Below are 27,581 nucleotides of genomic sequence, written 5' to 3'. Positions count from 1 at the left end.
ACGCGCTATCTCAGAGTTCTGCAAACAGCCGCTCAATGGGCAGCAGCTGTCAGAAAAGCGTTAGGAACCCTTAGGAGAGGGATAGCAAATATAACTGAAAACATCCTAATCCCACGCTATAAATCCCTGGTACACTCACATCTTGCATACTGTGCACAGCTCCGGTCACTCCAGCTCAAAACAGATACATTCGAATTGGAAAAGGGAATGGAGCAGCTTCCATGTGAGGCAGGAGTTAAAGGATGGGGACAGTTCAGTTTAGAAAAGACGACGCGGGGGAGATGATCGAGTCTGTACAGTCATGACTGGTGGGGAGAAAGTGAGTAAAGAGGTGTTATTTATCCCTGCACAGAATACAAGAGCCAGGCGTCACCCACTATAGTGAATAGGCAGCAAGTTTTATACAAAAAAGAAGGAAGTACTCCATACAGAGCACGGGCAACCTGGGGAACCTGTTGCCAGAGGATGCTGTGAAGGCCAAAAGTGTAACTGGGTTAAAGAAATAATTAGTTAAATAATTAGTTAAATAATACCCAGCTAGGTCCATCAATGGCTATTAGCCAAGATGGTTGGGAATGCAACCCCTGCTTTGGGTGTCCCTAAACTTCTGCCTGCCAGAAGCTAGGACTGGACAACAGGCGATGGACCACTGGACAATTGCCGTTCTGTTCACTCCCTCTGAAGAACATTAGTATGTTCTTATCTTATCCCTGTGTGACAAAGTGGGACTGTTCTTAATGTTTCCTCTGAATAGTGTGGGGGTGCCTCAGTTTCCCCTAGGCAGTTCTGAAGTATCTAGGGGGTGGGGTAAGGGTAGGGTATGATCATTGCAGAGCCCTGGAGGGCAGGTGTGTGCAGGGGTCTGGACACAGAGAATGGCTGACACCCTGTTTCCTGGCAACTGATGGCCTGGGTCCTTCCCCCCTGCAAGGTGAGAGCTAAAGGGTTGGAGAACAAAGGGATCAGGTGACCTTCTGGCCCGGGAAAGGGACAAAGCCCAGAGGAGGAGGGGCTGGAGGGAGTTTCAGTTTGGGGCTGGCTGGGGACATGGAGTGAAGGGCAGATGGGGTTGTCTGGCTCACTGCACCCCAAAATGGACCCAGCTGAGGGGTCCTGTTCTCTGTACCTACAAGCTCTGTTTTAGACCATGTTCCTGTCGTCTAATAAATCTCTGTCTTACTGGCTGGCTGAGAGTCACGTCTGACTGCGGAGTTGGGGGGCAGGACCCTCTGGCTTCCCCAGGACCCCGCCTGGGCGGACTCGCTGTGGGAAGCGCACGGAGGGGCAGAGGATGCTGAATGCTCCAAGGTCAGACCCAGGAAGGTGGAGCCAGGTGAGCTGTGTGTCCTGAAGACAGGCTGCTCCCAGAAAGGAGACTTCCCCAGAGTCCTGCCTGGCTTCACGAGGAGCAGTTCCAGAGCATCGCCCGGAGACTCCGTGACACCCTGCTCAGAACAATCCATCCAGGCAGCTGTCCCAGAGAAGGAGACGTGAGTTTCTGGCATTCCACTCCCTCTGTCCGTGTTCTCTCCACAGCCTTTGTCTGTGTGCTGGCTGTCTCATCAGTGTCCTGTGCTGTCTCTGCTGGGAGAGGAAGGTAGATTCTATCTCCTGACACTCGGACCTCCAGGGAGCCAAGGGAATATAGCCCAGGTGATAATATGGATTCAAATTGGCCCTAAACTCATGGACTGGTTGGCCCCACTTCAGAGCCTTTGACCTCTCAGCTGCCAGCTCCCATCCAGCCCAGGTCTGGGAGTCAAGTCTGAGCCTTTCCTCTCTAGTTCTCATCTGGACTAGGCCAGCAGCGACCAGAAGTTGCTCCCCATCTGGCAGCTGATCATTGTCCTATCAGGAAGGGGCGGGGGGCTCTGTCTGGTTCCTACACGCCTCATCTCAAGCCCATCACACCTGGCCCCTTTGTTGGCAGCCTCAGCAGCAGGCCGGACTGGATGGCTGCAGAAGTGGAACTGTCATAGAATCATAGAATAACAGAGTTGGAAGGGGCCTCTGGAGGCCATCTAGTCCAACCCCCTGCCCAGAGCAGGACCAATCCCAACTAAATCATCCCAGCCAGGGCTTTGTCAAGCCTGACCTTAAAAACTTCTAAGGAAGGGGATTCCACCACCTCCCTAGGTAACACATTCCAGTGTTTCACCACCTCTCAGCTGTCCTCTCAGCCCTCAGCTGCTCCCGCCATGGCAGGGATGGGGGTGGGGCACCGTGCAGGGAAGCCGTCCTGCTGCCCAGGCCATCCCCGTTCTGGGGGTAAAGAGAGGCCTCCGTCTCCAGGGCTGACAGCATGGGCCGAGTAGGAACATCTACAGCACCCCGCAATCCCACTGCTGCCCCTGCCAGGGCCCGCCAAGCGCTGGCTAGGTGAGGGGCTCTCTGTTTGACAGAGATCCCTGCCCGCTGGAATAAGAATCTCCACACCAGCACAGTGATTGCATCAGGCCCTTTATGACACCGATGCATGGCTAACATGCCTGGGTTTGTGTCGCCAGTGACACACTGTGGCAGAGAACTGCTGCCTGATGCTCTTAATTGTTAAATTCCTAAGAAGTCCCATCCAGGTGAGCCGCTCCTAGGTCACATGCCCTCCTCAGACCGGCCAGAAGGGGATGCGATGGGACCCGGCGTCCTTTCATTTCTGATTTTGGTGGCATTCCTTCCTAGCCACCCCTGTCCAGCTCCGTCGACCATCAGCCACCAAACTCAGGGGCTCCTGCTCTGGAGCTAAAGGAGTGCTTTCCCTTCGCCAGTTGGGAGGAATTAACAGACTGACACCCTCCCCTCACTCCAGCCCACTACGGATTGGTGAGATCAGGAGCTGCTGTGACATCCCAGCCAGTCGAGAACAGAGGCAAACAGCTCATAGAATCATAGGATTGGAAGGGACCTCGAGAGGTCATCTAGTCCTGTCCCCTGCACTCACGGCAGGGCTAAGTATTATCTAGATGCATCGCTCTACACTCACTCTCCTCCCCCCTCACACGCACACCCCCCCGTATGCTCACAGACTTGCCTGCACACGCTCTCGCTCACACACGCCTGCATGTGCACCGATACAGTCCCCCGTGTGCACATACGTACGGGGACAGGATTCGGTCCATTGGGCTGGAGGGTCACTTCCTCTGTCGCCATTGGCCGGTGTCATTTGGAATTAGGGAGAGGAGCTAATGGCAGCAGAGGAGTCTGATAGGGTTGGCAGGCTGGAGTTCTCTGCTTTCCATGTGACACCAGCCAAAGCCCGGTCCCTGTCACCTCATCCCCCGTGTGAGCCCTCGGGCAGTTCCTCGCATTCCCTGGGGTGGGAAGGGCTCTGGTTTGGTCCCCCCAAGGAGGAGGTTTCAGCAGCAGACAGGACAATGACCTGGCTCGGCCTCACGCCCCTCCACGCGAGGTCACGAAGCTCCTGCAGCAGCTTGGCCAGCTCCCACACTAGACACCATTTCTCCTTGACTTGCTAGACGGAGCAGAGAGCAGACAGTGGCCAAGTTAACTTAACACTGACAACCAGGGGGCCCCATGGCCTCCCCCCAGCGCCTACTGCCCCAAGCCTCACTCACCAGTACCTGCTGCTGCTTGAGCCACTCCATGGCCCGTCTGTTTGCTCGAGTCTGGGAAATGTACAGGGCGGATGAGGCTGCAGGAGAGACAGAGACAGTCACACCAGCCCCACAGACCACACTGGTAGGAGGGCTGGGCGCAGGGCACACTTGAGAGTCAATAGCATTTTCCTTTCCGGCCAACTGAAAGCACGCCAGCTTCCAGAGCTGAGGGACAACAGGAGCTTACACATCCCCAGAGGGGTCACCAGCCCAGGCAGGGCTAGAGCCTGGTCTGCTGGTCCCTGAGCGACTGCTGCATCCACGCCACCCCCAGCAGAGCAGCGAGCATGGGCCAAGCACCACCGGCTGTCCTGCCCACGGAGGCCATGGCTGACAGAGCCTAGCGCGTGCCTTGATTGGCCCAGGCATGCTATTTAAGGCCTAGAGGAAACACCTGAAGGCTGTCTGTGCAACTAGGTGGATCACCGCTTGCTGCTGCTAACAGACCCTGCTGCACACTCCCGAAACCTGGAGCAAAGGCAGGGAAATATCACTGGCACCCCCAGAGGGTTGGAGTGGGGCTCTCCCCTCCCCATCATTATGCTGTCCTGCCCTGAAGCTGTTCCCCTTAGCCATGGACTCACTGTCCCTGTGAAGAGGTCCTGGAGAGGCTGCCTGGCAGCCCTGTGGCTGGTTCAGATGCTCTAGTTCAGGTTATGGGCAGCACTGCACGAGGCTCCCCTGCCCCCCTCCAGGATTAGACTAGCCAAGGGGGGTGCTGAGGACTGTACTGAAGCTTAGACCCCCAGAAGGCCCAGCCCAGACACTCATTCATTCACACCCCTGGCAGAGAGGGCCGGGGACTAGCCAAGGCCACCCCCTGAGAGAAGGGGAGCATTGTGCACTGGGGCCTTGGGGGACTGTGCCAAACCCATCTGCTTCGCCTCCCTAAAGAACAGCACAGCTTGTTCCTATGGGGCTCCCAATCCCCCCACCCCCCTAGCCTCTCACCAAAGAGCTCCAGCGCTGTAGAACAGAATACAGCCCTGCCAGCTGGGCTGGGCCCAATGCCACCTCCCTGGGCACACCTGGCAGCTGCTCAGGGCTCTGCGGGCCACCAAGGCAGAATTTCACCTCTGTGCTCGCAGCCCCCTCTCACTGGCCATGTGTCCTTGCAATTGACCTAGCCACTGTGGTGTCACACCCAGTAGGAGATAAGGTCTGGGGCCTGGGCAGCAACTTGACAAATGCAGATTTATGCCTTGGCCAGGAAGGGATTTCTGCAGCTATCCCAGCGGAGACCCGCTCCCTACTGCCCTGACTCCCCCCAGCCCCTGGCATCGAGAAGGCTATGCAGTCTGCTGAGGTGGGGGGGACAAGTGGCATCAGCTGGAAGGGGCAGGAGGACTCTGTCCCTGAGCTTCTGTGTGTGACATGCAGGGTGCAGCCTGTCCCCACTAACTGGTGCATGTGGTCCTGGATAACAGCTGGCTCCAGAGTCCCCAACAGATGAGACCTTCTGGGAATGCTCTCAGTGTGCTACCCTGAGTGATGTGCAGGAAACGGGTTCTCATGGTGCCTGGGAAATCCTGTGCTCTGAGCAGGGAGCATGCACGGTGGCCGGGCTCTGAGCTCGACCCTGCCCGTGGCTTGCAGGGGGAAGAGGTGCTGAGCTTCCCTTGCCCGTGGGGAACAAGCTCTGAACTCACCTATGCCCCCCCCCCCCCAGGCAACAGGATGGACGCTGAGTTCACCCATGCCCATGGCGGAACGGGCTGTGTGACAATGTGACGAGCAGGGAGAGGGGAGTGAGGGGGAGGGAGAGGTAACACCTCTGTCCAGGAATGTGAAGACAGGCTGCAGGAGAGAGACTGCTGGGTGGGTTTAGTTTTCAGTTTGGGCTGGGTGGAGGAACACAGGGAACCCCAGGGCTGGGGTCTAAGCTCCCTGCTCCGCCAGAAGGACTTGACTGAGGGGTCCTGGGTGTACCCACTGTCACGGAGTCCCTGGGCGATGCTCTGGAACTGCTCCCCATGAAGCCAGTCAGGACTCTGGGGCAGTCGCCTTTCTGTGAGCAGCCTGTCTGCAGGACACACAGCTCACCTGGCTTCCACCTTCCTGGGTCTGACCTCGAAGCATTCAGCCTCCTCTGCCCCTCTGTGCGCTTCCCACAGCGAGTCTGCTCAGGCGGGGTCCTGGGGAAGCCAGAGGGTCCTGCCCCCCAACTTCGCAGTCAGACGGGACTCTCAGCCAGCCAGTAAAACAGAAGATTTATTAGACGACAGGAACATGGTCTAACACAGAGCTTGCAGGTGCAGAGAACAGGACCCCTCAGCTGGATCCATTTTGGGGGGGGCAGTGAGCCAGACAACCACGTCTGCCCTTCATTCCATGTCCCAGCCAGCCCCAAACTGAAATCTCCCTCCAGCCCCTCCTCCTCTGGGCTTTGTTCCTTTCCCCGGGCCAGGAGGTCACCTGGTTCCTTTGTTCTCCAACCCTTTAGCTCTCACCTTGCAGGGGGGAAGGGCCCAGGCCATCAGTTGCCAGGAAACAGGGTGTCGGCCATTCTCTGTGTCCAGACTCCTGCACACACATGCCCTCAAGGGCTCTGCAATGATCATACACCCTTACCCCACCCCCTAGATACTTCAGAACTGCCTAGGGGAAACTGAGGCACCCCCACACTATTCAGAGGAAACATTAAGAACAGTCCCACTTCGTCACACCCACAAGCTCTGTTTTGGACTGTGTTCCTGTTGTCCAATAAAACTTCTGTTTTACTGGCTGGCTGAGAGTCTCAGTGAATCTCAGGAAGAGGGGTGCAGGGCCTGGACTCCCCCACACTCCGTGACAAGCTGTCAGCTTGTCCATCCCCATGGAGGACAGGGGACAGGCTCTGAGCTTGCCCATGGCCGTGGCACAGGGGGGATGGGCGCTGAGCTTGCCCGTGCCCGTGGCACGTGGGGGATGGGCACTGAGCTCGCCCATGGCTGTGGCATGCAGGGGACGGGTGCTGAGCTTGCCCATGCCCGTGGCACACCATGGACAGGCACTGCCCTGGCAGAAGGGAGGGAAGGCAGAGGAGAGGAGAGACGTGCTGGCCACACATCTCCCCGCCTGCAGTGGCCAGGCCCCGCTGATCAGGGATGCAGCGCAGGGGTGGGGTGGGAATGCTCCAGAGCGTGGGGGCCTGCCAGGGGAAGCAGCGCTCGCTCCCAGGGCCCATGCTATGTCTTTGGGGAGAGGGATCCTAGGACAGGGCTTTCCCAGCTGAGCCAACTTTCAGTGAGTGTCCCTCGAGGGGAACCACACAAGGGGCACCAGAGGCCCCAAGGCAGGAGAATCCTGCCCCCAGACAGCCAGGGCCCATGGCCAACCTCCATTCTGACCCCCATTTTAATGGCTACGCTGCAGCTTGCCTGCCCGAGTCTGAGAAATCCCTGGGACCGCTGGGCCCTGGCCCCCACTGAGGCTGGGCAAGGCAGGCCTGGGACACACCCAGGGAGCTGCCGAGTCCTTTGCTGCATGCGGAGCTAAGACTAAAATCACACTCTGCCCTCCAGGTGGACACCACAGGCAAAAGATTACGACTCCCAGCATCCTCTGTGTTCCAGGTGAGGGGAGGAAAGTGAGCTGGCTCCTGTTCAGCTGGATGGTTCTCACTGTGCTTCGCCTCTCGCAGAGCAGCAGGCTCCCCACCCAGGACTGCCCCTGAGGGACGCTACAGTGGGCAGGTGAGTGAAGCTGAGAAGGGGGATTTGCAGCTGACATGGACTCTGGAAACAGCTGGTCTGAGCCCAGGCGCTTGAAATGCCTCCAGCCCGGGGCTGTAGGACCACACTGCCAGCGTGCCCCAGCTCTACCCCGAGCCACGGGCAGCCATGCAGACAGGGCTCAGTCAGCCCTGGGGTGACTTAGGAAGAAGCTATAGGGTGGGGCTGGAGGTGTGCATGGACTTGGGAACAGCAAAGAGCTGGCCTGAGCCCTGAGAGCGGAGTGGGGGCTGCCCTCCTCCCGCCCTTATCGGTGCACACAGACCCTGGCAGGCTCAGCTGCCTCCAGCCCAGCGTGCGCCTTCCCCCACAGGCAGCAGGCGAGCTCCTCAGGGAAGGGAGCCAATGGGACACACCCAGGGACTCTGGTCAGTTAGACCAGCTGGTGGGAAGGAGACACCTGCAGGGAGAGCTCCAGGGGCCGGAGTCTCCAGCCAGCCCCGCCTGGGACCACCAGACCAGGGACAAAGCTTGCAGGTTCCTGAGTTTCCCTGACCCTGCAGGCAGGGCTTTGGTGCAGTGTGCCTCTGTCCCTGCAGGCACTGCTCCTCTGGGGGTGTGTCTGTGCTGGCTGTGGGGCCAAAGGAGGGGCGGGCCCCACGGGAGCCACCCCCGGGAGCCGGGTGCTCCAGAAATCACTCCTGGAGCGGGACTGAGCCCCCCACACAGGTTGCACAGAGTGGGGAGAGCCAAGGTGAGTTTTGTGCCCAGCCTCCCGCGCTGGCAGGGGTGGCTCCTGGAGCAGGGAGCGCAGGTAGGCGCAGCTTGCATCTACTTGGACCATCATGTTGGGGACACTGGGCATGGCCACTAGGTAACTCGAGGGGATGGAAGACCACGAGTGTCGATGAAGCCCCCTCGCAGTAGGCCCAGGTGTCCTTGCCCCCCCGGCCTGGAGGCACTCGCAGCAGTTATGCTGAGGATCTGCAACAAAATGTGGCAGAGTCAGACTGCCTGAAACTAAGCAAGGCCACACAGGGCAGATATGGAAGAACAATGCTGAATAAAGCAGCTTTATGTATAGTTTAACAAATGATACAGAGAACCAGGGAACTAGCTGGTAACTGGATTGGCTGGCTATATGGATACTTAGGGCAGCTTGCTATTGGGTAAGTATGCTGAAGAAAGGATGTATAAAAGCCTGTGTAACTTCCTGCTCTGTGTACAGGATTTGAGATTCTAATCTCCCTGTACCTTTTTGAAACTTCAAATAAACTTTTCTGCTTCTCCACCCCGTTGTGATTATTGAGTGAAGCACACAGGGTAACGAACCCCTGCTGTTGTTTTGCCTCTCGGCACTGGGTGCCAGCAACAATCACGTCTTCTGCTCTCCTAGCAAGCCCCCGCGGGACCGGTCTGCCTGGGTGTCCAGCTCCCTGGTGCCCCACCACACCTGTTCCATGCCACAGCCCCCCAGGCTCTCTGGGGGCCCAGTGCTTTTCTAAGAGGGAGTGTCTGTCTCTGATAGGGGAAAGGGAGCCAAGCCAGCCTGGGCCACTATCTGCCTGGACTTGCTGCAGGGAGTGGTTTGAATGTGAAGGGCTGAGGGAAGTGAGACTCCCGCTGCTCCAGGACTGGAAGGAAGGGGCTGACTCCGCTCCAGTTAACTCTTTAGTGCCTGAAGACTCTCAGTGCGGGCTTTGGGTGTGGGAAGCAAGTGGCAGGGGAGAGAGGGGGCTGAGGGGGAGGAAGCATGCAGGGGGCCAGCCCTGCTCCCCTGAGGGCAGCTCTAAGGCCAGTCCAGTGGCTCCTGTGGAGGGTGGAGATTTGGCATTTCCCAAGGCCTGTGCTGCCCTGCAGACGCCGGGGCCCCAGGTGTCCTGGGCAGCCCTGGTTCTCAGCAGAGAGGTGCATAGGTGATCAGAGGCATTCACAGCCAGTCAGGGGGTCTGGTTAGTGCAGGAGCTCGCTCAGGCCATGGCTCGTTCTGCCAGTGCCTTGCACAGACTTTCCAGCTCACTCAGGGTGCAAAATGCATCTTGGTATGTGACCCTCTGGAAGCTGGACTGGGTGAGACGGGGACGCCCCTCCCCTGGCCTTGGGCTGCACAGGGCATTGTGTGGGGAGAGGACAAAGGGTTTGCATTTACATGCTGCCCAGGCAGGGACACACAGGCTGTTTGTTCTGGTGCCCACTGAGGAATCAGAACTGGGAGTGCGGAGGAGAGAGTGGCTCCTTTCTCCTGCCTGTTCTGGTTGGGGGAGTAGCCCCGACACACAGGGTAAGGCCCCAGCTTTTCCCTCTCTCTGACGCACGTACGGCAGGCTTGGCACTGTGGTTTCTGAGTCCTGACCCTAGGTGCTGCAGGGCTCCCAGCCAGTGCCCAGCATTGACCATCTGGTCTCTCGGCTGGCCAGCCAGAGGGTGGATCACTGCCTGGGAGCTGCTCGCACTGCATGACATACGGTGCCTGGGGCTTTGCACAGAGTAAGTGGTCGGCTGGGAACAGACAGAGCCCCTAGCTGGAACCCTGCAAGGATGCCTAGGTAGGGCTGGAGGAGGAGTCCCTGCCAGGGCAGAGGGAGCCAGGGGGTTAGTGTCTCTCTGGGCAAGTTGCGGCAGCGCCGAGGAAAGGAGGTCAAGGTTGCCGTAGTGCAGAGGATGTGGGAGAGATCTCTCCTCATCGCTGTTTTCTGTGCAGTTTCTTTTTACGAGTCGGTGCGTTTCCGCTTCCTTGGCCGTAAGCTGCAACGAAAGGTCAGGGCCCTTGTGTGAAAAAGGAAGCAAGTGCCCTAGGTGAGTGGTTTTCAGACTCTTTTTCTAGGAACCCAGTTGAAGAAAATCATTGATGCCCACGACCCTACTGAGCTGGGGATGAGGGGTTTGGGGAGTTGGAGGGGCTCAGGGCTGGGGCAGAGGGTTGGGATGCAGGAGGGGCTCAGGGCTCTGGGCTGGGGGTGCAGGCTCTGGGGTGCAGGAAGGAGTTCTGGGTTTGGGGGGGCTCAGGGCTGGGGCAGGGGATTGGGGCACAGGGTTAGGGCACGTTAGAAACACCTAGTCTCCACCCCCCCGGGAATAGCCCCTCGGGCACGATCTGCTGGCCCTGGGCCCGCAGCCCCGAGCCTGCTGCTGCGTCTGCACGATCTGCACAACAGGGCGGGTGTGTGACTGAATCGCAGCTGTTGTCCCCTCCTCTCTTCCTTCCTCTTCCCCGTGTTTTGTGCTGTGCTGCCTGACTCAGCACAGCCCCTGTGTTTCCGTGGGACTCGCCTGGGAGGTGGCAGAGCCCAGCACACCCTTCTCCAGCAGCCAGCCCCCGCTCACTGGGCTGAATTAGCTGGGGAATCGCCCAGCCAGCACCCTCGGCTGTACTCTGCCCATGGCTCACTAGCCCTGGGGGGCCTGTTTTAGAAATGACAAGTGGGAGATGAAGAGAAGAGGGCGCTGCTGAGAGAGAGAGTTGTTTGGAGAACTCCAGGCCCCGGTGTTGTCTGGATCTGCCTCGAGCTGCTGGAATTGCACTTGAGACCCTGAGATGACCCAGCCATTCTCTTTCACCCTTTGCGTTCCGGAGAGTAGGGACGGTGCCAGGTGAGTTGCATGGCCATTTGCCTCCTTGCTGCCTGGGAGGGGAGCACTCCATCTGTCCAGACCTGCACCTCTGACGTGCCCACCACCGAGGTGTCTAGGGTCCATTTATGTAACTCAGAGCAGCAACCCTGCTGCCCCACTTGACTGCCTGCCAGGGGCATGGTCCCTGGACTCTGCCCACTCCACTGGGGAACCTGTCCAGACACAGCCATTGCATCCTGTCCTTAACACGGCAGCACTCGGGCTTCTCCCAGTCTGCGGTGGGAGGGAGCCTCTCAGCCCGAGCCATCCACCCTGGCCCTGGAGAGGCTCCCACTGGCCCTGCCAAGAGGGTGTGCTGGTGGGGCACGGCTGCCACAGCAACAGCCTCCATTGCGGGGGCACTTGTCCGCCCTCCCCATGTGGGGATGGGGGCCGTGCAGCTCAGAGCTTGCCGCCCTGGGGATACCGAGGGGAAACGGGAAGATTGGTGCAGCGCGTCCCTGTGCAGACAGAATTGTCCTGGGGTGGCCATGAGGGTGATCCCGCTCGGGAGTTGCTCTGGGGCAGTGGCCCCATGGGCTCTGTGACCCTGCATGGTAGCAACTCCACAGGCCTTGGAACTCAGTCAGATCCCCAGGCCATGGCCCGTGGGTTCTTCTGGGGTGCAGCCAGGGGCTGCTGTGTCCCAGCACCACCCCCGCTGATTGACAAGAGGATGCTGCTAGAATCTGGCATCTTTACAAACCTGTGACCTGGCCACCTCCCGTCTTGAGCCCAAGGGCCGCGGGTTACAGTCATGGTGGGCGCGGTTACCTGCCGCTCAGCCTGTATCTTGGCTTCCGTGTTTCCCACAGCCCAGATCTGAGCCTGGGCGATGAGGGAGCTATGCACAGCTCCTTCCAGGAGCTCCTCCGGGAGCAGGAGCTGCAGGAGCTGCAGGAGCTGACCGTCGGGGGCAGAGGTAAAGCGGTGACCTGCGGCACGGGTGTATCTGGGGGCGCTTTGCAGCCCAAGAAGCTGTGTGTGCTGGGGGGGCACAGGTTATAGCTCAGATACGAAGCTTAGTTTGTGCTCCTGAGACTCTTCCTGGCATTTACTAGTACAACGGTCCACCATCCAAGCGCTCGCCAAGGTGTCACCCCCGCCCCTCACCCCCGCCCACACCCCAACCACCTGCCCCAGCCCCGTGAAAGTGAGTGAGGGTGGGGGCGACTGAACCGTCTAGGGAGGGGGAATGTAGTGAGCGGGGGGCAGGGCTGTGGGGCAGGGTGGCGGGCCTCAGGGAAGGGGTGAGGCTAGGGTGTTCAGTTTTGTGCTATTAGAAAGTTGGCAACCCTGTCGCCAAGCCGTCAGGAGGGGCCCATGGAGCTCGGGCAAGCTTGCTGACAAGGGAGGCTCTGAGCCCTCGGGCCGGGTGCTGGAACAGACAGACCCTGTGGGGGTTAGCAGGGAGCACTCTGTTCCTGGGGTGCCTCTGGCCTGTGCCACTGCAGGGGCCAGCAGCTCGTCTCGGGGCCAGGCGTCTGCTCTGAACAGGTGCAGGCCTGAGCGAGGCATACGGGGAGCCCAGGCACGGAGCTGTAGGCCTGGCTGGGGATTGTCCCCAGGAGCCCGCGGGGAATTCCCTCTCTGATCCCGACAGGCAGAGCTCAGTGCATTTCCTCGCCTTCTCCCAGAAAACCTGGCCCATGGGGCTGCTGCAGCCGGCCGCACTGAGGTCTGGGAGGAGCCAGAGCCGAGGGGAGAGCACCCGGATTTCTCTTCAGCCACGCTACAGATCCTTGCCCGCATGCCCAGCCGCACCATCGGTGAGCATGAGCCCCGGGAAGCCAACCACGCAGCCCCAGCCCGGCTCCGGTCCTGCTGCCCGCCCCCAGCCTGGCCTAATCCCCGTACAGAGTGGGCTGAGGAGACTGGAGCCAAGAGTCCTGGGCCCACTCACGGCTGCATGGCCCAGGCTCCGGCTAGTCGCACCTCCCGACCCAGCTGGACCAGCCCCGGGTGTCACGGAGTGTGGGGGAGTCCAGGCCCTGCACCCCTCTTCCTGGGATCCACTGAGACTCTCAGCCAGCCAGTAAAACAGAAGGTTTATTGGACAACAGGAACACAGTCCAAAAACAGAGCTTGTGGGTACAACCAGGACCCCTCAGTCCAGTCCTTCTGGGGGAGCGGGGAGCTGAGACCCCAGCCCTGGGGTTCCCTGTGTTCCTCTCCCCAGCCCCAAACTGAAAACTAAACCCCCCCAGCAGGGTCCCTTCTGCAGCCTCTGTTCACATTCCTGGGCAGAGGTGTTACCTCCCCCTCCCCCTCCCGGCTCAGGTGACAGGCTCTCAGGTCTCCCCTCCCCAGGGCACATTCCCAGGTCAACACTCCCCCCTCCCTGCTGCGTCCCATCCTCACACCGGGGCAGACCAGTGGTTCTCCAAGAGCCAAACCTGCCCTCACCTGCCCGCCCCAAGCTGTGCCCCACACCCGCCTGCCCCAATACCATTCCACGCCAACCCCTGCCCCAAACCGTGCCCCCCACCCTGCCCTCACCCCAATATCATCCCACCATCACCTGCCTGTCCGCCCCGGGCTGCAGCCCCCCGACCTCCACCAGCACCCTGCCCCCACCTGCGCCAAGCTGTGCCCCGCACCCCGACACTACCGTGTCCCCACCAACCCCGCCCTGCCCCAACCCCCACTGTAGGAACCTGAGCAGCGCAATGCCCCCAGCTGGGACCCTCATTCATGAGGCAGCTGGAAGCAAAGCTGAGGGGAGGGGGACCCGATGCCTCTGCCTGGGCAGCCCCCGAGGAGACCTGTCTTCCAGAGGCTGCCGATCGCCTGGCTCCCTGCACCAGGGAGCGTGCATTCGCTCACCCCCAGCGTGCCGGCTGTGTGTTCCAGGGCACAGCCGAGGAGCCATTATCTCACAGTGCTACAACCGCACAACCAAGCTTCGCCGCCGGAATAGCCAGCCGCCGCTGCACCAAGCGTCCCGCTCTGCACGGCCCAGCCTGCGGCAGTACGACCTGGAGCTGGACGCCAGCCGCTCAGAGCAGGAAGGTGAGCGGCTGTTGCTGCAGCTGGTGCTGGGAGTGCCATGCACTGCTCAGGCTGCAGGGCCAGGCATCCCAGCGCCCCCCTCGGGACTGGGGGGGCCACGTGTCCAGCGCCCCCCCCGGATGGGGGAGGGGCCACGTGTCCAGCGCCCCCCCCGGGATGGGGGAAGGGCCACGTGTCCAGCGCCCCCCCCGGGATGGGGGAAGGGCCACGTGTCCAGCGCCCCCCCCGGGATGGGGGAAGGGCCACGTGTCCAGCGCCCCCCCCCCCCCGCCCCGGGATGGCAGCGATGCTGAGCTGGGGCGATGGCCTGGAACAGAATTCCTGCCCCATCTCATTCCCTGCTCCCCCCACACCTTGGCTGAGAATGGGCCGGTCCCTGCAGCCCATGGACATGGAGGCTCCCCCTCTTCTGCCAAGGGTGCCGCACTTTGCCCTGCGTGACCCTTGCTGCGACTCTCCTCCCCAGACACACACAGCCTGCTGGTGAAGGAGCTGCAGACCCTCTCGAGCAGCCAGAGGAACCACATACTGCAGGCGATGCCCGTGAGCCTGGCAGAGAAACGCAGCCTCAGGTCCGTCCCCACCAGGGACAGGGGAAGCAGCAGGTGCCAGCTCTGCCCACACCTAAGCGGAGTCTCTCTGGCCTGAGGAACCTGGGTGGGGCGGGGGCTCAGAGAGCGTGGGGGTGAATAGAGGAGGCCGGTGTCCCCTGTGGGCGGCGTGGGGTCTCCCAAGAGCAGAACTGTCCCCTCCTGCGGATTCTCCCTTGTGGTGTCTGAGCTGTGGTGTGACGGGACTGTGTGTTGCAGGCAGGAGTTGGGTGGACACAGAAGCACCCTGAGGAAACCCGAGAGGACCAGGTGGCCTTTGTCCTGCTGCGGCCAACTCAAACACGACTTCATCACAGTAAGTCCTGCCCCCACCCACTGCAGGTGCCAGGCTGGGCCCTTGGCAGCACCGGCTGCTGGGCCAGGAGGGGCAGATCTGATTTTTGTCTGGAGAAGCCTTGCAGAGTCAAAGGCCCCGTGCTGCAGGACAGGAGTCCCTGATCTCCTCTCCCTCCCCGCATTCCCCACCCCAGGCTGTGGCCCCTGGCAGAGTCCTGCAGTTCGCGCCAGGCCCTGCTGCACTCCTGTCTCTCGCTGGGAATTAAGATAGTGGCTGTTTTTTTCCCCAGTTTATGAAGCAGCTCAGATAAATTCAGAGCTGGGCGGAGCCCCCCAGGGAGGGGGCCCTGGGGACTCTCCAGTGTCTGTGGGAACAGGCGCCTTGTCTGGTCATAGATTTCAGAGTAACAGCCGTGTTAGTCTGTATTGAAGTGAGCTGTAGCTCACGAAAGCTTATGCTCAAATAAATTGGTTAGTCTCTAAGGTGCCACAAGTCCTCCTTTTCTTTTTGTCTGGTCATAGAATCATAGAAGATCAGGGTTGGAAGGGACCTCAGGAGATCATCTAGTCCAACCCCCTGCTCAAAGCAGGACCAATCCCCAATTTTTTCCCCGATCCCTAAATTGAGCTCACAACCCTGGGTTTTTTCCCCGATCCCTAAATTGAGCTCACAACCCTGGGTTTAGCAGGCCAATGCTCAAACTGAGCTCTCCCTCCCCCCGGGTCTCCCCGTGTGTCCTGGGAAGCTGAAGGCTTGGGATTTCTGCTGGGAAGGGAGCACATTTCTGGGGGCAGGGGACGGTCTAGCCCAGCACTCACTGGCCAGGGTGGTTCTGTTCGTGCTACTGGGGGTTCTCTCCCTGTTATGCTGAGTGCTCCCTGCCTGGAGCTGTCACTGGCATGGGGCCAGGACCTGCCCGGGCTGAGCCCTGGCGCTGTGGTGAATGGTGGGGGCCTGGTTCTGGTAGGTGCACAGAGCCCCCGAGCTGGTGACAGCCTTTCCACCGGAGACTCCAGCAGTGCAGACCGAACAGCGCTAGATGCGCATGGGACACCTGAGACGTGATGCTTAAAGGACACAAACCTCTTCCAGTCGCAGCTGCCATTGTGCTCAGCTCCCAGGGGCATGGTACATCTCTGTCCGTCCCTCTGCGCCCCTGGGCCACTCAGCAAAGCCCTCGCTGGAGTAGCCGAGCGGGAGGAAGGCGATGGGGCCGGGAGCAGCAGAGGGAGAGCATGGCAGGCTAGAGTCCAGGAGCAGCTTGGCTGCGCTAAGCAGAGTTGGGCCTTGCGAGACGGTAGCAGCATGCGCGCTGCAGGGATTCCCACAGCTGAGAGGGGAGGTTGGAGGGGCTGCAGGGGTGCCTCGGACGGGTTGGCCCTGGCCCCCTTTTCTGAGCGGAGTTCTGTTCCCCTCCAGGGGTTCCGGAGTCTCTGGGATGGGTTCCTCTCCCTCCTCCACTCCCTCCAGCCCTGGCATCAGTCCCTGAAGCAGATCGGCGGCCGCTTCGGCTCCAGTGTCTTGTCCTACTTCCTCTTCCTCAAGACGCTTCTCACGTTCAATGCCTTCTTGTTCCTGACCTTCTTGATCTTCGTGGTAGCCACGCAGGCCAGGTACCCCCCGGCCGCTGGGAACAGCAGGCTCTTCACAGGGCTTGAGCTCCTCACGGGGGCGGTGAGTACTGCGCTGGAGGGCGAGACCTCGGAGACCCACCTCCTTCTGTCTGCGTTCCCCAGCCCCGGGGCAGCACCCACATGCCCTGCCACCCCTCGGTGCTCAGGCACAGACAGGATCTGCATCCCCTGCTCAGCAGGAGCTCTGCTTCCAGCCCAGAGCCAGGTGCTTCAGAGAAAGGTGCCCCCACCCTGCAACAGGGCCTGGGCCCACCGTACAGCAGCTGCAGCCTGCATCGGATTTCTTTGGCCCGGACAGGGGACCGGATCCCAGGGACGGGCGGGGGGAGAGGGGAGCAGCACCACCACTGCTGAGCAGCACCCATCATGGTGCCTGGAGGTGGAGCCCAGGGATCATAGAGACGTCGGGCTGGAAGGGACCTCGAGAGGCAGGACCAAGAAACCCGAGACCCACCTGGGTTTGTCCAGCCTGTTCCTAAAACCCTCCAGCGACGGGGATCCACGTCTCCCTTGGGAGCCCATGCAGAGTCCCCCTGCTCTGCAGCTGGGGGAGGCAGTGGGGCCCACTCCTGTCCTCTCCCTGCAGGGCTACTTCACTCAGACGCTGATGTACTACGGCTACTACAGTAACTTCACCCTGAACGACCCCTGCACCCCCAGCTGTGGGAGGTGCCAGCCTGGCAAAGGCCATCTCCCGTACAACATGCCGCTGGCCTATGTGTTCACCATTGGGGTCTCCTTCTTCAGTACATGCATCCTGCTGGTGTACAGGTAAGGCGCCCTCCCTGCTCACTGGCTGTGCCTTGCATTATTCACCCAGGCGCCCTCATCTGAGCACTTACCCCCCACCGCCCCGACCTCTGGGCCCACCCTGTCTGGGCTATTGTATGGCCTCTGCCCCTTGACTTACCCCAGCCCCATGCTCTCCACAGCACCCACTGATGGCTCAGAAATGCCCCCCTTTCCTTTCCTTTCTCTTCTCTGCAATCTCCGTTCCCTGGCTGCTCCTCTTTCAGCATGTCCCGATCCTTTGGCGAGAGTTACCGCGTGGGCAGCACGTCGGGGCACTTTGCCATGAAAGTGTTCTGTGCCTGGGACTACAAGGTGATCCAGAGACGCTCCGTCAGGCTGCAGAACGAAAACATCCGGACCCAGCTGAAGGCGAGTGCTGCGCAGAGGATTTCCACCAGGCTCATTGAGATGGCCTGGGTTGGCCACAGGGTTCAAGCAATGGCCTGAGATTTGGCAGATGTGGGTTCAACTCCTGGCTCTGCCACAGTCTCCCTGTGGGACCTTGGGCAAGACCCTTAAACTCTGTGCCTCAGTCCCCATCTGTTCAAGCCAGGGGGCAACACTGCCTGCTCTGGCTTGTCTAGGGAGCTGGGAAGCACTTCGAGTTAGAACTCTTTTTCCTTGTGTACAGGTAGCACCTAGCCCCAGGGACCCCTGGGCTCAGTGGGACCCGTGGGCACTACCCCAATTATAACAATATCACTGACCATATTATAGATTCAGTTCCTCTATTAGGGACCAAACTGTGCAGACTTTCACCCACAGCTCTGCCGGTGCCCTGTAGCCCAGACTCACAGCTGCCCCTGCCCCTCCTCCCACAGCTCTGCCAGTGCCCCTCACTATTGCTCTGCCCCGCTGTGTTACTCCTGGGCTGCTCCTGAGCCAGGAACGACCACCATGGTGGCTTTGTGACCAGGCAAGCTGGGGATTAAATTGAAGCCACAAAATTCACTTTCACTTGTGACCTAAAGCGGGATTTGAGCCTGAATCCCCACAGCTGAAAGATGGGTGTGTTACACCAGGTCCTGGCCCGTTCCCCAAGGATCGACCCCTGCCCTCGTGTTGGAAACTCCCCTCTTCCACCCCTTGGGACAACAGCTCTCTTGGTGCATCCAAAGGCCCTGGGTCCTTTGGCTGCTCCCGGGTCCATTCCACCACTCCCTCCTTCCTGGGGAGGCGTTCGCCGCTCCTGACCTGCAGCCCGTTCCCAGCAAACGCTGTGCCCGCCTGTCAGCCCCAGGAACGTCGGTACAATCAGGACAGTCCGTTGCGGTGGTGTTTTGCAGGAGCTGCTAGGAGAGTGGCAATCCAAGTCCCGCCCACTGAGCCTGTGCAGGAGGCTCGGCAGGATGGTGGTTCTCAGTCTGGCCTGGGCACTGTCCCTGGGCACCGTCCTAGGCTGTGTCATCGCAGTGTATTACCTCTCCGAACACCTGCTCAAGGTGAGTGCGGGCCCTGTGCTGGGCCCTCCTCTCATAAGGGGCTGTCATCCCTGCCTGGAGGGGCATCCCGGAGCTAGCGGGGCGGGGGCCGGGCTCTGCAGAGACACGGGCAGTCGCACTGTTCCCGAGAGGCCAGGGATGCTCTGGTGCAGCCAGAGTCCTGTGTGTGGTCTGCAGGCCAGTAATCCCCTTGGTGCCGGCTTTCCAGGTGCACCGGGACAGCCGAGACGGGGGGAGCAGCGAGGCCCGGCAGGAAGCCTTCCTGCTGGTCCTGCCTATGGTGGTGTCCCTGATGAACCTGGTGATGCCGTACCTGTATAACCTGCTGGCAGCCTGGGAGAAGCAGGAGTCTCCAGCGCTGGAGGTGTACGTGGCCATCTGCAGGTAGGGCGGTGGGGGTGGGGCGTACCCCCCTCCATCTGGGGGTTTCTTTTGCTCTTGGTTGCTGTGTTACAGCTAGAAATCCAGCACTGGGAGCCTGGGACTCCCTGAAGGACCTGGGCTTGAGCACCCCTCTCAGTGAGCCACAGGCCTTCCGTCCTCCTCCTCCTCCTCCTTAGCACCAGGGGGGCACCTTGTGCTCCGGGGCGGGCCCGGGCTGCTCTTAGGCCTGGCCAGGGACTGCCCCAGGGGGACAATGGAGATGCATGCAGCTGGTGCCTTCCACTGCCAGGCACTCTGCACTGAGATCTCGGAGCAGCTGAATGGAGCAGGCAAGCTCACGTGCTTTTGCCCACCAGAGCTCTCTGTCCATCCCTGCCCTGCTCCTCTTGCTGGCATGGGATCGCTCTCTCTCACTCACTCTCCGATACCTCCCTCTCTCCCTTTCTCTTTCGTCCTGAGGAATTTGATTCTGAAGATGGTCGTCCTGGGCCTGCTGTGTTACCACTGGCTGAGTCGGAAGAGGGGATACTACTTGGAGGACGAGGTCAGTCTGCATTGGTTGCAACCTCTGCTTGTTGAGAGCTGGGCCCTTGCAGCTCTGGGCCCCTGCACCTAGCCCACAGCTGCATGGGCTGTGCAGAAATGAGGATTAAATGGATTTTGTGCATGCTGAGGGAACAAGAGCTACTCGGAGCTACTGAATGGCCCAACTGCACCCTTCAGAGAGAGGAGCACTCATTTAAGCTCTCCCATTGGCCCAGGGATATTGGGACAATCTGCCACCCCTGCTGTGCTGGGTTCAGATTATCAGAGCAGATCCCAAGCTAAATATGAGTCAACAGTGTAACACTGTGCAAAAAAAGCAAACATCCTTCTGTGATGTATTAGCAGGAGTGTTGTAAGCAAGACATGAAGTAATTCTTCTGCTTTACTCTGCGCTGATTAGGCCCCAACTGGAGTATTGTGTCCAGTTCTGGGCACCACATTTCAGGAAAGATGTGGACAAATTGGAGAAAATGCAGAGAAGAGCGACAAAAATGATTAAAGGTCAAGAAAACATGACCTATGAAGAGAAATGGAAAAACCTGGGTTTGTTTAGTCTGGAGAAGAGAAGACGGAGCAGGACATGATAACTATTTTCAAGAACATAAAAGGTTGTTAAAGGGAGAAAAATTGTTCTCTTTAACCTCTGAGGACAGGACAAGAAGCAATGGGCTTAAATTGCAGCAAGGGAGGTTTAGGTTGGACATTAGGAAAAACTTCCCAACTGTCAGAGTGGTTAAGCACTGGAATAAATTGCAGAGGGAGGTTGTGGAATCTCCATCCTTGGGGATTTTTAAGAGCAGGTTAGACAAACACCTGTCAGGGATGGTCTAGGTCAGTGGTCACCAGCCAGTCGATCTTGATCGACTAGTTGATCCTGGGGACTCTCCCAGTCAATCCCAATCTCTGGTGGTGTAGCAGGGCTGCCGCTAAGGCAGGCTCCCTATGTGCCCTGGCCCCACGCTGCTCCCGGAAGCGGCCCGTGTGCCCCGGGAGGGAGGGGGGCAGGGGTCTCTGAGCGCTGCTCCTGTCTGCAAGCACCGCCCCCACAGCTCCCATTGGCCAGGAATGAGGAACTGTGGCTAATGGGAACTTTGGGGTTGGTGCCTGCAGAGAGGGGCAGCGTGCAGAGCCAAGTCCCGCCCCCCCCCCTGCTCCCTCCCAGGGCCCACAGTGGCGTGTTGGCCCCTTCCAGGAGCTGCATGGGGCCAGGGCAGGCAGGAAGCCTGCCTTAGCCTCGCTCACTGCTCACCAAGGTAAGTACCACCCGGTGGGAGGCCACACCTCAATCCCCAGCCCTGAGCCCCCTCCCAGAGTCAGCACCCCATACCCCCTCCTGCACCCCACACCCTCTCCTGCACCCCAACACTCTGCCCCAGCCCAGATTCCCCTCCTGCATCCAAACTCTCTCCCAGAGCTTGCACCCCTCACCCCAACCCCCTGCCCCAGGCTCAGCCCAGAGCCCCCTCACATACTGCGAACCTCTTGGCCCTAGCCCAGAGCCCACACCCCGTCCCGAACCCCAACCCCCTGCCCCAGCCCGGTGAACGTGAGTGAGGGTGGGAGAGAGTGAACGACGGAGAGAGGGGGGAGATGGAGTAAGCAGGACTGGGCCTCGGGGAAGGGGTGGAGTAGATCCTGGGTTGCCTTTATATTCAAAAAGTGATCTTGGGCGTAAAAAGGCTGGAGACCACTGGTCTAGATAATACTTAGGCCTGCCACGAGCGCAGAGGACTGGACTAGAGACCTCTCGAGGTCCCTTCCAGTCCTGCGATTCTGTGATTGTTGCTGGCCCTTGCAATGGGCAGGGATGGCACAATGCAGCATAGCAAAGGTCCCGAGTTCCCCTTTCGAAGAGGCAGAGTGTTGTGATCTGAATGCTCAGTGGCTAGGTTTGGCTAGCGAGTGAGAATGTTGCCAGCCCACCAGCTGCCATGGGAAGAGTGCCTTAGCGGGCAGGGCACCATGAGTGAGTGCCCCACTGTTGAGGGAGCTGCAGGGCAGGTGTTCGCAGATCTTGCTTGGGAGCCACAGGAGAGCTGGTGGGAGGAGGGAGCCATCTCTACCCTTTCCCTGATACCACCCATGCCTGTGTTTTCCCAGTGCTGGGAGACGTCTGTGGGACAGGAGCTGTACCGCTTTGTGGTGATGGATTTCGTGTTCACGCTCCTGGACACTTTCCTTGGGGAGCTGCTCTGGAGGTAATGCTCGTGCGGTGCCCATCCCTGGTGCTGGAGCCTCCCCGGCTCCGCCGTGCAGAGGCAGCTCTGGCTTGCTGGGACATTGGCATATCTTGCTTGCAAGGTTGATCTCTGTTGGAGTGAAAGTTCAGGGGCTGAGTGTCCTGCGGCCTCAGCCCCTTGAGAGTCTCTCTCTGTCTTCCAGGCTCATCTTGGAGAAGAAGCTGATGAGGAAGCAGAGGCCTGAGTTTGACATTGCCCGGAACGTGCTGGAGCTGATCTATGGGCAGACTCTGACCTGGTGAGGCATCTCCTGCTGCCAGTGGTTCAACAGCTTCCCCCCACCCCTCTGTTACCCGAGTAGCTAGATCCTCTTCCCAGAGCCAGGAGAGGCAGATCCGCTTCACAAGCCGATAGGCTGCTGCCCGATTACACAGGTGCTTCTGGCTGCCTCACGCAGGAGCTCAGACACAGAGCAGCGAGCACCTTTAAACCCCCCTGCGCACGCAGCTCCCCCGAGAGCGAGAACGCCCCAGGCGGGAAGGTGCCTGACACGCTGCAGGGCTGCGGGCGAGATAAGAACCTGTGCAGAACAGAATGTGCGTGGAAGGAGGGCAAATGCTCTGGGGGCCAGGTGTAAGGTCAGGATTACGATTCCCTCGCAACCTGGAGCAGGAGTCGTGTCAATGGCAGAACAAGGCCTTGTGTAGTAACTAACCGTTGGCCTTATTTGTGATTCGTTCAGTGATGGTCGCTTCCACCCCCACTCAGGCCATCCCGGTTTCTGCCCTTTGTTTCTCTTCTCTCCAAGTCGCTTCTGTTCCTCCAGCCAGACTCCTAGTCGAGTTCCCCCGTCTGAGCCACGCAGGCACCATGCAAGGGTCACACTCCACTCGTATGTAGCAGGTTTTCTCTGCAGACTCCAGGGCTAGAAACTCACTGTGTGAAAAAGGAAACTGGAAAGGCCACGCCGTGTGGGTACGGCGTGGGGGTCATGTTGTCAGGCAGGCCAGACGGGCCCCTGGTCCGCACCCTCTGGGTACGGCGTGGGGGTTGTGTTGTCAGGCAGGCTGGATCGGGTGCCTGGGCCGAGCCGTGTGGGTACGGCTTGGGGGTCCCCTTGTCAGGCGGGCCGGATCGGGCCCCCGGGCCACGCCGTGGGCTTCCACTGCCATTGGATGACAGCGCATCTCCTGCCCCACTGAGCTCCCGGAGGGTCCCCTGCTGCCACCCATGTTCTGGCTCCATTGTGCACTTTGGAAGCCCCCCAGCTGGAGGAGAACAAGGCAATGACCATGTTGCCCCATGGCTGGGGGCACTGGCTCCTGGGGGCGGGGGAGGGCAGGGCTCTCACAAATGTACTGTATCTTTCCTTCTTCCTTTCAGGCTGGGGGTTCTCTTTTGCCCCCTCCTCCCAGCCGTCCAGATCCTCAAGCTGGTGCTCCTGTTCTACATCAAGAAGGTAACGGTCGTCCCCACCCACCGGCCTTCGGCTCGCAGCTGCTGTTCGGCCTCAGCCAGTGCTGCAGCTGCAATCACGCTGTCCAGAGCCGGGAGGTCTAGAGGCTGGATGGGGGGAAAGGTCCCTGTCCAGTTCTATAGTCAGCTCTGTCCAGAAACAGAGGAGAGCTCCCTGGGAAGGGAGGGGACAGACGGGCGTTCCTCACCTGCACCAGGTCTCACCCTCTCCATTTCTATTAGCAGCAGTGGCCTGGGACTCCCTGGGCCAGAGAACATCTGTCCTGTGTGCCAGCTGATGGGGGGTTGTTACACTCGGGTCAGAAGTTAGTAGCTGGTTTAACTCTGTATCTCCAGACCAGCCTGATGAAGAACTGCCAGTCTCCCAGCAAGCCGTGGCGCGCATCTCACATGAGCACTGTCTTCATCACCCTCCTGTGCTTCCCCTCGTTCCTGGGCGCTGCGATCTTCCTCTCCTACACCATCTGGGCGTGAGTGTGTGTAATGAGAACCCTCTGTGCCTACAGAGAGAATGGAGCCAACCAGCTGTGGGGTCTGACTGCTCTACCCTCCCCTTCCCCCCTCCAGCTTCCCAGTGCTTGGGACACAAAGGCTGATTGGGACCAGTCTGCTCCTCGGGGCTGGGCCTGTCTCAGAGCTGCCTGTAAGTCACCGTGCGTGCTTTAGCACTGTACGAATAAAGGCAGCCAGGGGATATTTCCGCAGAGAGGATTCGCCTGCCTCCGACTCAGCCCTGCGGTTTCTAAACACCTGTGCACAGCTGGGGGTGGGGCAGGGAGGCAGGGGTGCCTTGGATCAAATCCCTGCTAGAGGAAGTCTTTCCCGGGGCATGGCTGCAGTTGGAGCCCATTCTAGGTGGCATGGAAATCAGGTCTGTGTTGTTTCTGGAGGTAACATCTAGATTCCACACCAAAGGCACAAAGCCCAGGTCAGGTCAGGCGGTGGTTCTGGTAGCAAGTGAATTGCAGCTGGAAGTCGTCCTCTACCACAGGTGTCCATTTGACTTTCATCTGCTCTTTGTCTGCCCAGAGTGAGACCATCCAAAACATGTGGCCCGTTCCGGATGCAGGAGACCATCTACGAGTCAGGGAAGACTTGGGTTCAAGAGCTGGAGAAATGCAGCCCAAACATCGCCTGGTTCACCTGGATCCACAAACACCTGGTGGGAAATACCTTCTTCCTGTTCTTTGTGTCCGGAGTCCTGCTGTGAGTATGACTGACTTCAGAATTCAAGCCTGAAAACTACAGGCAAACACACCAGGCTGGGCTCCCCGTAGCTGAGAATAGCTCAGAATAGCTGAGAATAGCTCCCCGTAGCTGCTCATGGCATTCAGTCCTTGTACTTTGAGCTCCCTGGTAAGCCGGGACAGCGTCACCCAGGAGCATTCCTGCCTCCGCCCAGAGAGCAGCACTGGTCCTACACTGGGTTTGGCACGACCCTTTGAACCTAGCTGTTATTTCTCCTTACCACAGCCTCACTCTCCCGTGGGTGGAAGCCTGGAAGAAGGCGTTGGTGCCCCTGCTCCGGCAGCTAATGGAGCGGCTCCCCTGAATCAGGGGGTGGAGCTGCCTCTTCTGCATGAGGGGGTCAGATGTGTCACCCCACTGAAGTCGTGAAGCACAGTCTGACACCCTCACCCCACGCATTGCATCGCCAAGGGGGGAGCTGGAGGGCTGCTCGGGGAGTGCGTGTCCCACTCCTCACTCCCTGGCCGCCTGAGGCCGTGAAACAAGTGGCTGAGCGCAGAGAAATTCGTTGGGAGGAGAGGTTGGGTGTGTGAGAAAGGAGGTCTCTGACTGGCTGCTGGGGCCAGCCCAGTTGTCCCCCCCCATCCCCTGTCCGTCCTCCCCCCTGTCCCCTGCTCTGGCTTGGAGAGAATGGCAGGTGATCTAGCCATACATCTGGCATGCGTGGCCCCCTCAAATGTGGGCGTCAGACCCTGAGGCCTGCAGTTCATGTCCTTCCATTGCAGAGCTGTGATCTACCTCCACATCCAGGTGGTGAAAGGCCAGCGGAGAATCATCCGCCTGCTGAAGGAACAGATTGCCAACGTGAGTTCATGGGGCCTCTGCATGCTGCTTGCTTCTTACTGCCTTATGTGTGGGACTTGGGGACCCAGGGAAAGCTGAATTGGGCCTGCCTCTGTGCCAGTACCTTAAAGAAGGCCCTACCATGGCACAGAGAAGTGCCTTTTACATGCAAAGGTTTAAGCCAAAGGTGTGAGGAGAGAGGCTGTTGGGAAGGCCAAGACTATAACTGAGTTCAAAAAAGAACTAGAGAAGTTCCCAGAGGACAGGTCCATCAATGGCTATTAGCCAGGATGGGCAGGGATGCTGTCCCTAGCCTCTATTTGCCAGATGCTGGGAAAGTGTGACTGGGGATGGATCACTTGAGGATTCCCTGTTCTGTTCATTCCCTCTGGGGCACCTGGCACTGGCCACTGTCGGAAGACAGGACACTGGGCTGGATGGACCATTGGTCTGACCCAGTGTGGCCGTTCTTATGAGGAGAGAAGGTTTATGGTACTTATTGGTAATCGGCTGTGGAGCCATAAGGAAAACTGGGGACATAGATTTCAAAGGAGCCAGTGGCTCGGCATTGGTTCCTTGTACCCCATGCTTACACCTCAGGAAGGTGATGGGAGGTGCAAGGTGTAGTCGAGTGGACAGAGCACGGGTCTGGGATCCAGGAACTCCTGAGTTCTAATGGGTGCCTCAGTTAGACACCTACACACACATTTAGGCACCCAAATGAGTGGCCGAGTTTTCACAAGTGCTGAACACCTGCAGCTCCCACTGGATTTTGGCCATAACAGCTGAGCGTTAGTTTCTCCATCTCTCCTATTACAGCGGCTTATTTTGCCGGGGGTCATGGCCCTGTTCTGCCCCCCTTTGCTCACGGTGGTGTCTCTTCTGTTCTAGGAAGGGGAAGATAAGGTATTTCTCATTCAGAGGCTTCAGTGCATTTATGGGAAGCAAGAAACGCATCCTTGCGTGCCAGGTGAGGCTCAGCGCGTGGCTGGGGGTGGGCAGGGGACGGAGTCGGACTGAAGCTCCTGGACATTGATGCTCCAAGGAGATGAAGGAAATGCTGGGGGGATTTATCCAACGCCTCGTCTGTAAGTGAATGAAGCCTGGGCCCAGCTGCCCTTTCCGCTGCCCCGCCCAGCTGAGTTCAGTACAGCTCTGGGCAGTGCAGGTGGCAGCCAGAGCTGCAAAGCAAAGGGCGTCTGTGGTGGGCAAACAGAATCAGCAGGGAATTGCCTGAGCTAGTCAGCATTTCCTAAGCGTCTCCTCCTGCAGAGGAGCAAAATCTCTACCACAGCTGCTGTGCTGCAACGGGGACCCAGATGGGCATCGTCTCCGCTTTCTATGGCAGAGGCAAATAGGTCCAATGTTCCCAGCTGACTTCGTACCGAGGCAGACCAGGCCCTAACTGTGTGGCTGCTACCGTGCCTCACACACGCCACAGGGAATAGCTGCTCACTCCTCTTTCACTGGGAACAGCTTTTGACTGGGAAACCATTTCCCCTGTGCCTAGGGTGGCTGCGGGGCCATTCAATTCCAGGCCCTGCTGTTCCATGGCGAGGACACCAGGGTGCCTGTTGCCCCATCTAATCCCGGGGCAAGGGAGGCGCACAGGAACCAGAGAGGCTGGATTGTGAGCGAGGGACCATTTCCCTATGCGTCTGGGCAGCAGCCACACTGGGAGCCAGGACCCGTGGGGCCCTTGGCATTATGGGAGCACAGAGATTTGATGATGACAATGACTGAAGCGCTCCCTTTGTGCTGTAGGAAGGAAGGAGCTGAATGCGTGACCAGGACTTTCCCTCTGGCCGCAGCCTCGCGTTGGAGAGACCGGAGCCGGGAATGGACTTTACAGGGCTGCGCTGAGAGATGCAGACATATCGCTGAGAAAAGCAGTCTCCTGCTGGTGCTGATACCCAGGCCCTGCCCTACAGCTGCACTGGCGTGTTCTCTTTGGGCAAAAACCTCCGCTCCTGTCATGAACTGGTGCTTGTGACTCTGTCTCCCCAGGGAAGGCTGCCGAGACCTTGCCTTCCATCAGGGCACAGGGTCCAGAAGCCGTGCGGGCGGTCAGGCACGGCTAGAGCTGAGCACACCCGGTGCCAACGGGCCCAAACCAGCCTCTCGTCTGACAGTGGGATGTTTAACGCTGCTGGGCCTTCAGCGGGTGTCTGCGAAGCCACCAGACCCCAACCTGGCTGTCCCAGCAGCTGGGTGGTTTTCAGGAAGCCCCTCCCCTGGGGACATGTTAGCTCTGTTACTATTAAAACCACGCTCCCTCTTTCTAAGCTCCGAGTTCGGAGTGTGAATGGCAGAGCCA

The 27,581-nt window shown here is 59.4% G+C and overlaps 1 protein-coding gene and 1 long non-coding RNA gene across 13 annotated transcripts; one reads left to right on the top strand and one right to left on the bottom strand.

Moving 5' to 3' along the window:
* Positions 1-1,288: 1,288 nt before the first annotated feature.
* LOC140897889 (uncharacterized) lies at positions 1,289-5,735 on the bottom strand. The gene is made up of 3 exons (XR_012154855.2): positions 5,658-5,735; positions 3,573-3,649; positions 1,289-1,584 (listed from the first exon to the last, which is right to left on the bottom strand). It is a non-coding gene; the product is annotated as an uncharacterized LOC140897889 (long non-coding RNA).
* A 3,303-nt stretch (positions 5,736-9,038) lies between these two features.
* Positions 9,039-27,581, top strand: TMC6 (transmembrane channel like 6). 12 transcript variants are annotated; one of them, XM_073312140.2, is made up of 20 exons: positions 9,039-9,548; positions 10,679-10,858; positions 11,695-11,801; positions 12,517-12,648; positions 13,733-13,891; positions 14,358-14,496; positions 14,701-14,797; positions 16,199-17,184; positions 17,430-17,574; positions 18,492-18,647; positions 18,856-19,031; positions 19,491-19,575; positions 21,678-21,775; positions 21,960-22,055; positions 23,141-23,216; positions 23,459-23,703; positions 24,263-24,439; positions 25,207-25,285; positions 26,156-26,234; positions 27,029-27,581. In XM_073312140.2, exons 2-20 carry the CDS (start codon positions 10,803-10,805, stop codon positions 27,049-27,051), a joined length of 3,111 nt encoding a protein of 1,036 aa, XP_073168241.2. In that variant the 5' UTR covers positions 9,039-9,548; positions 10,679-10,802; the 3' UTR covers positions 27,052-27,581. The 12 variants fall into 12 exon arrangements, with proteins under 12 accessions (XP_073168241.2, XP_073168240.2, XP_073168238.2 ...); XM_073312139.2 differs by lacking the exon at positions 9,039-9,548 and adding an exon at positions 9,582-9,754; XM_073312137.2 differs by lacking the exon at positions 9,039-9,548 and adding an exon at positions 9,761-10,063.

The sequence above is a fragment of the Lepidochelys kempii genome, chromosome 14 (assembly GCF_965140285.1).
Source record: "Lepidochelys kempii isolate rLepKem1 chromosome 14, rLepKem1.hap1, whole genome shotgun sequence".
NCBI classification, from domain to species: domain Eukaryota; kingdom Metazoa; phylum Chordata; order Testudines; family Cheloniidae; genus Lepidochelys; species Lepidochelys kempii.
Note: the sequence above shows the minus strand (reverse complement) of the source record. Positions and strands in the feature narration are given on the sequence as shown.

What these genes read in the sequence shown, in the direction of transcription:
- TMC6 (XM_073312140.2), top strand. Translation starts at nt 10,803, where the DNA reads ATGACCCAGCCATTCTCTTTCACCCTTTGCGTTCCGGAGAGTAGGGAC. An exon ending in TGCATCCTGCTGGTGTACAG is followed by an intron (nt 17,185 to 17,429) that starts GTAAGGCGCCCT and finishes CTCCTCTTTCAG; the next exon opens with CATGTCCCGATCCTTTGGCG. An exon ending in GATACTACTTGGAGGACGAG is followed by an intron (nt 19,576 to 21,677) that starts GTCAGTCTGCAT and finishes GTGTTTTCCCAG; the next exon opens with TGCTGGGAGACGTCTGTGGG.